Genomic DNA, 12134 nt, shown 5'->3' with positions numbered 1-12134 from the left:
GACTGCCTACAGCACATGATGGTCAAATTTCTACTGGAAATTTCTACTTTTGTCTTGCTGAGGGATTATAAAAAGCTTGATTCCTTTTAACACTTCTGTGTCTGAAGCTGAATTTCAGCAAGCAGAAATGACTCTTACATTGTGTGTCCTTTTAATGCTGCAAAATGTAAATAATAATCTTTCTCAATTAAATGTACAGTAGATATCTTCTCCTTCAAATAGTCTGGAGCTTAAAAATCAGTTTAAAAATACTGGATAGTATAATTTTTTCTACACATAGTTTCAATCCACTTGGAAGAAAATTGGACTGGTTACACAAGTCTTTATGTAAGGTACAAACAGATCCTAAGGTTTTGAGTGCCCAAGAATACTCTTTTCAGGTAGGTTAACAGGCATGTAATGGCGTAAAGACTCCCCAGAACATCTTCAGGACAACTATATTTTATATAAGCAGCTGTTTTCACTCAACCCCAGCTGGCGTTGTGCTGTTCTTTACGGGATTGGGTGGGTGGTGTTGTCTTTGGCTGTGTGGGTTTAAATGTGTTTCTAATGTGTGTGTCAATTAATTACCTGTTAAACAGACTGCCAATCTGGCTGAAGCCAATGCTTCTGAAGAAGATAAAATAAAAGCTATGATGACACAGTCTGGCCATGTATATGATCCAATCAAGTAAGCGTTGGTAATGTCAAATGTGTTCTTTGAAGGTTATAGAAAAATTGTAGAGATGTTTGTTTTAACAAGAAAGACACATGCATACCTTCTTTTTTTTCCCTAAAAAACTTTTAGTTACATGAAGAAACCCTTGGGTCCGCCGCCATCATCATATACTTGCTTTCGTTGCGGAAAACCTGGCCACTATATAAAGAACTGCCCAACAAATGGGGTAAGATTGTGGGGGACTTCTGGTGTTACTTAGTTTTTAATTTTTTTACCTTGGCAGTTACATAACAAATACATGAATACTCATATTAAGAATTGTTTCTCTTGGGGTTAAATACAGAGTTTATATGGCAATGTTGCAAAGCCCTTCAAAATTCAAGGGAAACCTGGAATTATAAATGGAAAATTTTCTTTTTTCTAGGTCATAGACATTAAATATGTCCATAGATCTTCCTCTGTGAACTTTCATGCGTATTTTTATATATTTCAATATTACTGGAAATGTTTCTGGTTTTAACTCTTTTTAATAACAGTTCACACTTTTTAGTATTTTGTATAAAACCAAGATGTTTCTGTTGACCCCATCTATTGAATATCTGCATGTTTTAATTACGCAAGCCTCTGGTTGAGTATTTGTCCCATTTAACGTTAGCCACTGAATGCATGAGGTATGAATTCAGCCTTCATATCTAGATGGTGATATGATTCCCCAGTGACTGATTCAGAGCACTGAATTAAGCTCTCACTCTGAACTGCGCTTTGGAGGAGGAGGAGCAGGTTTGTGTCTCATCTCTGAGTGGATGGTGGGCTAAGGGATATTTCACCCTTAAGGAACCTGAAGTTAAGCCAAAGAATGTCGAATGAGTTCAAAACACTGCTCAAGCCTTTGGAACATCCTGGCTATATTCATTTAGGAAAATAAGTATTTTAGTTGAGCAATCCTTACGCTAGGTAAAAGGAGAGGATTAAAGGCTTTTGCTGCTTAAAATAATCATTGAAATGTCATTTAAAGTGTGGGTCTTCTTAAGATGAGATATGTCTGCATTTCTTTTCTTAACAGGACAAAAATTTTGAGTCTGTTCCCAGAATTAAAAAGAGCACAGGAATTCCAAGGAGTTTCATGATGGAGGTGAAAGATCCCAATACAAAGGGTGCTATGCTGACAAACACTGGAAAATATGCAATACCAACTATTAATGCGTAAGTATGGAATTAATTGGACTGACCAAAAAGTGAGTGAGAGAAACCATGCGTAAATGTCTGAGTGGCAATGCAACCAAGTTGGCCAGCATCTGTAATTATGGGGGAGGAAGCATTGTCATTGTATCTAAACCTTAAAATCTGTGATACTTTCGAATATTAAAATAGGGTGGTCCTACTGTTCATGCCCCTGGAAGTTGGTTAAACTTGTGGTATGCTGAGAATCTGTATTTCTGCAAAACATTTCAGTAGTGTTTACAGTTGGAGTCATTCTCTTTGAAAGCTTGTTTTGCTTCTGGTGTATGTTTCAAAGGCTTCTTGCAATATTTAACAAATAGCTGTTGGACTGAGATTTCATCCCCCTCTGACTTTTAGCAAATCTCATGTGTGAAACAGACTGAAGTTTTCCTGTTGCTATAAACTAAGAAAATACTACTGTGTGCTGACAAGAGTGGCTGTTTTAAAATGCACTTGGTAGCACTTCTGTTTTTCTGTCATGGATCTTCTTTTGTAGAAGCTGTAACATAGACTTCTTTAATTTGGAAAATGTAATTACTTGGAGACTAACTTTATCCTGAGCCTGCAATTTACATTTACCCTCTGGCAAAGGAGAGATGGGATTCATTTCACCTGATTTTTAGCTGTCAAAAAATTATTTTTCTAGTCTGAACTAATTTCTTAGTTGATCCAATGAATGGGAGAGTTCTGCAGGAGGAAAATTGTTCCCCCCTTCCTCTTCTGGTGTTATGGCTATAGAAAAGTAGTTTAAACTAAATGCCTACATTTTAGAAGGCTAATGTGGAGTGAGAAGAATTCCATCTATTGTCTTCCTTTGATAAAATCCAAAACTTGGAAAAGTTTTCCTTTACCCATCTTTAACTGTTTTCTTTTTCCTTCCCCACCACTCCTTCAGGGAAGCTTATGCTAGAGGAAAGAAGGAAAAGCCTCCCTTTTTACCAGAGGAGCCCGAGTCCTCCTCTTCCTCAGATGATCCTTTTCCAGATGAGTTGTTATGTCTCATTTGTAAAGATATAATGACTGATGCAGTTGTTATTCCCTGCTGTAGAAACAGTTACTGTGACGAATGTAAGTGTTACTCCCATGTTTGTTAATTCAAAACATCACATCTCATCTTCTGAAAGCAGAAATAGAAGATAACAAAATTACTTTGTAACCGGTTCTATTTAATACTGAAGTATACCCTGAGTAGGAAAGGACTCTTCTTGTATAAAGGAAAAAAAAAAGGCAGAAAGCTTTTTTCCCTTTTTATGTATCTAGTTAAATCCTCTTTACATGCGGAAGGACGAGTATGAGAAGAGTGCGTAATTGTGCAGGTGATTACAGTATTGGATATTGAATGCATTTAGTTTGTCCGCAGCCCTTTCTCTCGTAGAAAATTATATATCCAACTGATATATGACTTACTGTGGTCTGCAGCAAACGCAGAGTTAGGCATTTAATCCACATTCTTCTCCACAGGGCAGTTGGTTAAAACCTTCAGAACTCAAGCCTACTAATGGTTTTTTGAAATGTGTTTTGTTCATTAACCTTGAGGTTGGTGACTTCTCACTGTACTCGATAGTGGAAAGAAGACTAGTCGAAACATCAAGACACAGCCTACTCTACACCTTCAAATGTTACAATAGTGAAATATCAAAACTGTGTAGTTATTCGCTGCATACTATAAATTTTTTACACTATTGAACATTTATAATTCATGCTCTCCATTCAAGACCATATTGACCCATTAATCATATACTTCTTTTTATAATTGATTAGAACCCCAATAATTTCCTTAGTTTGGCTAAAAACTATTTTGATGATTCTAATTATTCACAGGTATTAGAACAGCATTACTGGAATCTGAGGAACATACATGCCCAACGTGTCATCAAACAGATGTTTCTCCTGATGCTTTAATTGCCAACACGTTCCTACGCAAGGTAACATGATGACTTTTACATAAACTGTTTGTAAGAAAAGTCTATTTGTAAAAAGCTGAAAGGGAAGAAAATATTAATTTACATCTCCTTAAGCAAGGCTAAATTGAATAAGGCTAAATTTACTTTTCAAATACATTATCTGTTGTTACAGAAGCTTACAACTCTTTAGAGACAATCTGGCAAATTCAGGTCACACTTTTGTTTATCATGATTGCCTCACTTTCAAATTCGGTGTTAACACTGAAGTACTTTAAATACAGATACTCTTGAGTTACCAGTTATTAATATCAGTGTTTAATGTGACGTGTTCATATATCTGTATGTTGATTTATTTTAGGATTGATAGCATTTACAGGAAATACACAAGTAATTTTACTCTGTGGAGGCTTTTGTTCTTATATCTACTGAAGTTTCATATTAACTTTTTGTAAATGTTCACATGCCTCTAGGCTGTGAACAACTTCAAAAATGGAACTGGCTACACAAAAAGGCTCCATAAGCAGATTCAGGAGCAACAGCAGCAGCCACCACCACCTCCACCACCGCTAATGAGACAAACAATGATACGCAACCTGCAGCCTCTACTCCGGCAAACAATTTCCAGACAGCAGGATCCACTAATGATACCATTAGCTTCTCTGGCTTCTCATTCTGCTGCTGCTTTGTCATTGTTGGCCCCTGGTGAGTCATCTGTGGCAGCTGGGCTGCCAGTAAACCCGTCTTCTGTTGTTGTCTCTGATGTCCCTCCAGCAGTGTCCCTATCTCTCCGTGCTGAAAAGCCAGATGGACCTTTTTGGTAAGTAAATCTGTAGATCAACATGAATATAAAAGACACCAAAATGGTGAAGTTAGATTCTTCTTCTTGAGCTTCTCAGCTAGCGATTTATGTATCATTAGTGACAGTTCCAGATAACTGTGGAAGTTCTGGGGTTTTTTGTTTTTACTTTGAATGAGGACACTTGGGTATGTTGGAAGTGTGCCTCATGCAAGAATTATCTCAGAAGTATTTCTTGTTTGGTTCCCTTATCAGTCATTCAGTACAGGTTTACCCTGAAAGAGGAACCTTTTTTCCCCAGGAGCCCTTTGATTTTAAGTGACTAGCAATTCCTAAAGTAACCATTTAGTTATGTCAAATCTTCTTGAGTGCATTAATTTCTCTTTAGTACTGAGGAAATAATCTTTTCATGAAAAGTGTAAAAGCACAATTAGAGGTAAAATTGACCAGGTGTTTTCACATTACTTTTTTCTACAATATTTCTATCATCAATATTATGATAAGTCAGTGTCATCCTCAGTAATACACAGTGTAGTCAATGACGCATACAGATTTGGATAATAAACATTGAAACACTGTAAATTTGAACTACTTACAAACATGACAGTCTAAGTTTGCAACCCAGTGAAGTCAGACGAAAATACATGAAAAATCTATACTATTGCTTAGGGTTTATATCCTTTTAACTTTATGCCTTGAACGCAAATAGCCACTCTGTCCAGAAGACTGTCAGGCTTGGCTGTACCGTTGAATACAAAGGATCACAATTCAAAAGAACCTCTAAGGCAGCCTCTGAGGTAGCACATAAACATTTCCTAATAGAATTTCAGTTCTTGCATCTTCCAAAACTGAGACTCAGTGTGTGGGTTTTACGTACTCTAATCCTTTCATGTGCAGCTAGCATAATAAAATATTTTTCTGGTGAGCTTTCTCTTTAAATGCCAGTGGTCCAAATAGAATTCTCGTCAGTGCTTCATTTGGAATTGGCCAACTTCACATTATAAATCTGGTGAAGATTATTTTTTAACTTTTTTTTCCACTTCCAGTAGTCAGCCTTTTCTCACCTTGGACTTTATATTTCAAGTAGCACTTCAAAACACTGTTTGAATAATAAAACTTTGGGTTTTTTGTAGTGATGCCGATACTGTTATACTTCCTGCAGCTCTGGTGACTGCCACTGAACTTTCTAAATCTCCCTCTCTGTCAATCAGCAGTTTGTTGGAAGAGAAGGTAAGTTTTATTTCAACATATGCAGTGATTCTTATATTTTAGTAGAGCTTATTTTCCAACTGTTTGCACAAGGGCTATCAGGTTCCTGTACTAAGACAACCAGCATTACCAAGTCTTCTGGGCCCCCAAGGACAATCAATACCCACAACTGGTAAGTAACTATAACTTTAGAATTTATTTTTAAAAATTATCTTCAGATACACTGAATGGGATTTTTTTCTTTTTCCTCTCCCGACTCGAAAAGGTCATCCAATGAGAGCCAGTACAATTCGCTCAGCAGGTGGCAGACCAGGCTGGGAACTGTAAGTATTCTACAGAAATTCAATATATTACTACTTGTAACCTGTTAAATGTGGCCGTAACACATAACTTTTACACAATAGCTGATTTATAATGAAATAAGTATGCACAGATAGTTGTGGAGAATACAAGTGGTAATTAATTTTTAAATGGTTTAATTTGAATTGGCTTTAACAAAGGGCATCTGTGCTTGCAGTAAGATTATTTAAACTAAAACTCCAGTATATGATTGAAAAGAGGACTCTGAGAAATGAATGCTTTTTGAGGAAACCATAAGTACATATAAAAATTAAAGATAATTAAAGGATCAGGTGGAAAGCCACCCTTTTGATTACTGGGCTGAAGAAACTTATTTCCCAATAGAAATCAGCCTCCAACATTCTTTTTTTAACAAGTTAGTTGAAATTGATTGAGCAAATTGTTGGAAAAGTCAACATTGTTATTTTATGACAATTTTGAATTTCTTCAATTTAGTCATCTCAAATAGCCAAACTGCTTTCCCTCAGTTGCAGAGTGAGGAGTCTGTTTTATTACTGCAGTGTCAAGCTAGTCTTTCCTTTTGGTATATATTTGTTATAGATAGATTGTAAGGGTGTATTGTGTTTATAAAATCTTAAAGATAAATCAAAACAAAAACCAGGATCCATCCTAGATTGCCTAAATCTCCAATTCAGTAAGCAAGAAAATAACAATTCAGGGACAGGACCAGGCCAAATACATTATCATGAGGCAACAGCATAGGAAGCATATGTGGAAGAAGTTAAAAGAAGTTTGAGAGAAGATTAGTTAATATCTGTGCAGTACTTTGAAGATCAGAAGTGTGAAGTATTGAGTGTATCAAGGAGTGTCAAAGGAGCGGTGGGCACTTGGCACATGGGAGATGGGAGTCTCTTTTAAGCATGGGCAGACTCCATCCACAGTTGCAAGGCTGAGTATAAGGAGAGAAGACTGAGGGAACTGTTGGGGTTGAGGATGTGGAAGGCAAGTGTGAGGATCAAGAAATGAGTGTAGTCTCAAATGAACAGAAAGCAGAGAGAAAAATGCTTAAGCTGAAAACAAGAAGTGCTCGCCACCATGCTCCCACTTCATTCGCTTTCCTCTTTAAAATCAGGGCAGAGTGTAACAAACAGTGACACATGTTTTTGGGTTTCTTTAGAAGTTCAAATCGAGGACGCCCGCATAGTGAACGTACCCAAAGGGCTCAGGCCCCAACACTACCAGCATCAACACCAGTCTTTGTGCCTGTGCCTTCACCTCCCTTGTATCCTCCACCACCCCATGCACTTCCTCTTCCACCGGGGGTACCACCACCACAGTTTCCACCTGGTCAGCCTCCATCTGCTGGGTACACTGTCCCCCCTCCAGGATATCCCCCAGCTCCTGCAAACATGTCGTCAGCTTGGGTACCAAGAGCAGTACCAACAGCTCATTCAAATGCCATCCCAAAGACACAAGCGCCTCCTTTACCTAGGGAGTTTTACAGAGAACAACAGAGACTTAAAGAGGAGTAAGTATTTGGCTCAATGAAGTTGCGCTGTTTTTCATTTTTGTATTTCGACAGCATATCAGACTGCAGTTATACTAAAGTGCATCTGACATAAGCAAAAATGATGTAGTGTTTTTTCCAATATGCTTTTTCATTGCAGATGGTAAACATGCAAAACTAAAACAAGATAAATGTAATTCTAAAACTTTCCCTAAAACTTGTAGGAATTCTAAACTGGTTTTGCTTAAATAGGATGGTCACGTTTTGCATTTGCATGCAGTATGCATTTTCTCATATTGGCCATGGTTTGTTTCTTGATGTCTTTTTGTAGTAAAGGTCAAACTATAATTGTAATAAAGGTCAAACTTATTTTAACAGGGAGAAGAAAATGTCCAAATGTGATGAGTTTACAAATGATTTTGCTAAGGAATTGGTGGAATATAAAAAGATTCAAAAGGAGCATAGGCGTTCGTTTTCCAGGTAACTGCTTTACATGTCCGTAATGGAGAAGCAGATTGTAGAGAAGAATCAGGAGGAGTTCCACTCCACCTCTCTATGTTAGATGGATTGGATGATTCAAGGGGTTAGCAGTGATAGGAGTTTCCTATGTAGGTGATGAGCTCAAATATGGCGGAGATTACAGTTGACTGATAGTTGTAATTTGGCAGCAATTGTTAAGGAATAAGTGTCTTTTACTAAAGCTTCTCTGCAATGGCATCCTCCACCTTCTGACAGCCGTGAGAGGCTAGAAACTGAATAGGTGTAGTTGCTGGATTTTCCGCGTCTCCCTATTCTAATTGTACCCATTACCTCAAAGCTCTTCAGAGGAGATATGTGAGAGAAATTGTCTTCATTTCCTCTTTTGTTTATCTCATGTGGATACACAGAGAGGTTTTAACCTGAACTGCAAACTGGTGGCTTTCGCTAGTATTTTGTTGACATTGTTAAATTTTTCTTGGGAATTAAAAGATCAGACTTGTTTTAAGGAAATCTTAAATTGTTAAAGGATTTTGAGACGAGAAATGATACTAATGAACATATGCGGAATAATATGAAATGGTTCTTTATAAAATAATAAAAGGAAAACTTGTGAAGAAAAAACTCAGGGTAGCTGATGTTTTCTATCCCCAAAAATCACTTGGGCAGGAGTCTGAAGAGCTCTCTATTAGTAATGCTGTTAGTATACTCTTTCCTAGAGTAATGGCATTGAGTCATACTACTACAGGCTGAGTTTAGAAGCTTTTAGATATGATTTTTCTTGAAATGCGGTCACTATCCTTGGTTAGAGCTAGAGGTATGTACAAAATTTTGCTAGGACATCTGGCTAGAAGTGTTGGTTAAACAATACTGTATTAAGATTGCAGTAGAAATTGCCAAATAACCAGTGTAGTTAAATAGACTAAGCTGGCATTTTAAAATTGAGCTTTACTGTCTTCAGGCTAAATCGTGTTTTCTTGATGTTTGAGACGGCACTTTAGCCATTAAGACTTGCTCTTTTTGCATCTTACTGCAACAAAAATTATTTGCACTGCATGTAGTTGTTGAGTAGTGAAAAATGCAGGCATTCACGTGCTGGTAGAGGCAGTACACATCACCTTCAATCAATCAATAGCTATGGTAGTTCATGTGATAGAAATGAGTCTGTCTTGTAAGCAGAAACTTTTATATGTTATCAAGTTCTTCAATTTGCAGCAGAATTATATCAGCAGCTGTAAGAAGCTTTGACATAAGCATATGGAGAGAAAAAAAACCAAACAAACCACATTTGGGAGGAAAAAAACTGGGGAGAGTGACTGTTTTGATTTAACTTCATTTATTTTTTTTGTGTGGTGTTTTTTTTTTAAGGTCCGAGTCTCCTTATAGTGCTTCATCTTACTCTAGAAGTTCATATATCTACTCCAAGTCAAGATCAGGTTCTTCCTGCTCTCGCTCCTACTCTCAGTCATTTAGTCATTCCCATTCTCGTTCCTACTCGCGATCGCCGATGTATCCAAGAGGAGGCAAAGGGAAGAGTCGTAACTCTCGTTCTAGGTCAAGGTCACATGGTTATCAGCGTTCAAGGTCAGGGTCACCCCCATACAGAAGATACCATTCACGGTCAAGGTCTCCAGTATTTAGAGGCCAGTCTCCCACTAAAAGGACTATACCTCAAGGGGAAGGAGAAAGGGAGTATTTTAACAGATACACAGAAGTTCCACCATATGATATGAAAGCTTACTATGGCAGATCTATTGACTTTACAGATCCGTTTGAAAAGGAAAGATACAGAGAGTGGGAAAGGAACCGTAGAGAATGGTATGAAAAGTTTTACAAGGGCTATGCTGTTGGTGCTCAACCTCGACCTCCAGAAAATAGAGAGAACTTTTCTCCAGATAGGTTTGGTCCACCTGGGACCAGACGAGAGAATTCGCCATGTGCTCGGGGATGTAGGGAGGATTATCCTGGTGGGCAGAGGTACAGAAATCGTAATATAGCTGGAAATTACTCTGAAAAACCTTCTGGAAGTGAGAGCCTTGGCATCAAAGCACCTACAAAATCAAAAGAGAAGGAGGTGGAAAATCCACTGGGGGATGGCAAAGGAAATAAACATAAAAAACACCGGAAGAGAAGAAAAGGAGATGAGAATGAAAGATTTCCCAATGCTGAGTTGCTAGAAGGTGCGAAAAAACCAAGAGAGGCAATTACGGCAGAAGACATTAAAATGGGCTCTCTGTTCATGCTCCCAAGCAGAGATGAAGCCATCCCTGTGAGAGATGAGCTGACGGAAGCAGATTCTATTGCTTTCAAACTGGTGTCTGAAAAAGAGAAAAAAGGGAAGAAGGATAAGCCAAAAGCAAAAATTGACAAGACAAAGCAGAAAGTAGAAGTGGCTGTTCCTCCTAAGAAAGACAATATAATGAAACCAGCTAAAGCTTCCCAAGAGAAGGTGGACACCGATGGTGAAAAATCTCTTCGAATGCAAGGTCCTGTGAAAAAAGTGAAGGAGGAGTTGCCAAAGACAGAGAATGTTAAAACATCTTCCTCTCAAAAGGATGAGAAGGCTCTTGGTATCCCTTGGAAAGTTCACCCAAAAGTGACAAAAGATCACCCAGAAACTAGACCAGCCAAGGAAGAAAAGGCAAAGAAAGACCATCCAAAAGAAACCAAGTCGGAGAAGCCCTCCAACAAAGAGGACAAGTCAAAAAAAACTGCTGAAAAAAGCAAACCTTCTGATGCAAAACCTGAAAAAAGAAAAAGAAAAGTAGATGAAAAGGTTGATAAAGAACATGAAGCCACTTGTATAAAAGCCTGTAAACCAGAAACTGAATCAAAAACGTTGCCAAAGGGGAAGACCAAGCCTGACGGTGAAAAAGGAGAGCGAACTCCAGAAAAGGTTAAATCTGCTTTTCTTAACAACCCCGCAAAAAAGATTAAACTTAACCAAGAAACTGGCAAAAAGATTGTGAGTGGAGAAAAGGTGCCACCTGCAGAAGAACCTGTTGAGAAACCTGAGCCGAGCAGCAGCAAAGTTAAACAAGAAAAAGCAAAGGGAAAAGTGAGAAGAAAAGTAACAGCAGCTGACAGATCTAGTTCAACTCTTGTAGATTACACCAGGTACCTCATAATTTCTTTTCTATTTCTTTCTTTTCTCCCTCCCACCCCCCCAAAAAAAAAGTAAAATTCTTTATGGTGACTAATGAAAGGAACAGCTAAATGCATGCTAAATGAGTGAATAATCTGTGATCTTTCCTGTTAAACTGTACTTGGATCAAAATCAATTTTTGTTCAAGAAAACAAGCAGTCTGTACTGCACAGAAACCTAATAAGGTTAATTCATTGGTGACGTGTTTGACCCTTACTTCTGGGACTTTTTTTCCCATCTTCTTATTCATTACATGTTGACTCTTTGAGGAGTCCCCTCTATGTCTTTCTTCAAATCCAGCTTACTGATAAAGGCAAGGATAACAGACATGTCTATACCATGCAATATTTTGTATTTTAAAAATTGCAAGGTACTGTAATGATCTACTTTTGTCAGTATGATATGAAATTATACCTTGCAGAAATAGCAGCTTGGTTGCCAATATATTGTACTGATTTTAGGTTTCAGCGCAGGGCCATGTTGACACAGCTACACTGCTTCCAGCTCAGTGGCAACTTTTTTGGCGCTTACCTTAGAGATCTCTCTTCTCTATTCAGTTGTGTGACGTGAAAAAAAGAAACATGAGCTACTGTGGAGCTGTTATTACTTTTATTTCAGCATCTAAAGAAGCAGGACAAAGCAAACGCAAAACATTTAAGATACCGCTGGAGACTTAGGATAGTGTCTTGGTATTCTAAAAAGTTTTTAAAATGTATGTTTTTCTAAAGAAGAACACTGGGACAAGAGGATAACATTTTGGTTGTGTATACCTGTCCATAATTGCTTGCTTACATGTTGAAACAAGAATGTATATCTAATTTATCTACCATTGGTAGAACTAGGACATGAAGGAATTACCAGATCAGACAGTCCGCAATCTGATAATCCTGTGTCGTGGTTTAACCTGGTAGGCAGCC

General features: G+C 37.9%; 1 protein-coding gene across 1 annotated transcript; it reads left to right on the top strand.

The window, feature by feature from the left end:
• Window positions 1-581: 581 nt before the first annotated feature.
• Window positions 582-11189, top strand: LOC104072434 (E3 ubiquitin-protein ligase RBBP6-like; the record flags this gene model as incomplete). Its single annotated transcript, XM_009572346.1, has 12 exons — window positions 582-670; window positions 788-884; window positions 1722-1861; window positions 2775-2947; window positions 3701-3804; window positions 4254-4600; window positions 5713-5809; window positions 5882-5960; window positions 6054-6111; window positions 7266-7616; window positions 7974-8075; window positions 9441-11189. Coding segments are annotated over 12 exons (3386 nt in total), but the record flags the coding sequence as incomplete, so codon positions are not given.
• Window positions 11190-12134: the final 945 nt, after the last annotated feature.

Source organism: Fulmarus glacialis, unplaced genomic scaffold (genome assembly GCF_000690835.1).
Source record: "Fulmarus glacialis isolate BGI_N327 unplaced genomic scaffold, ASM69083v1 scaffold392, whole genome shotgun sequence".
Classification (NCBI taxonomy): Eukaryota; Metazoa; Chordata; class Aves; order Procellariiformes; family Procellariidae; genus Fulmarus; species Fulmarus glacialis.
The sequence above is the reverse complement of the archived record's forward strand: the minus strand, read 5'-3'. Positions and strand labels throughout refer to the sequence as shown.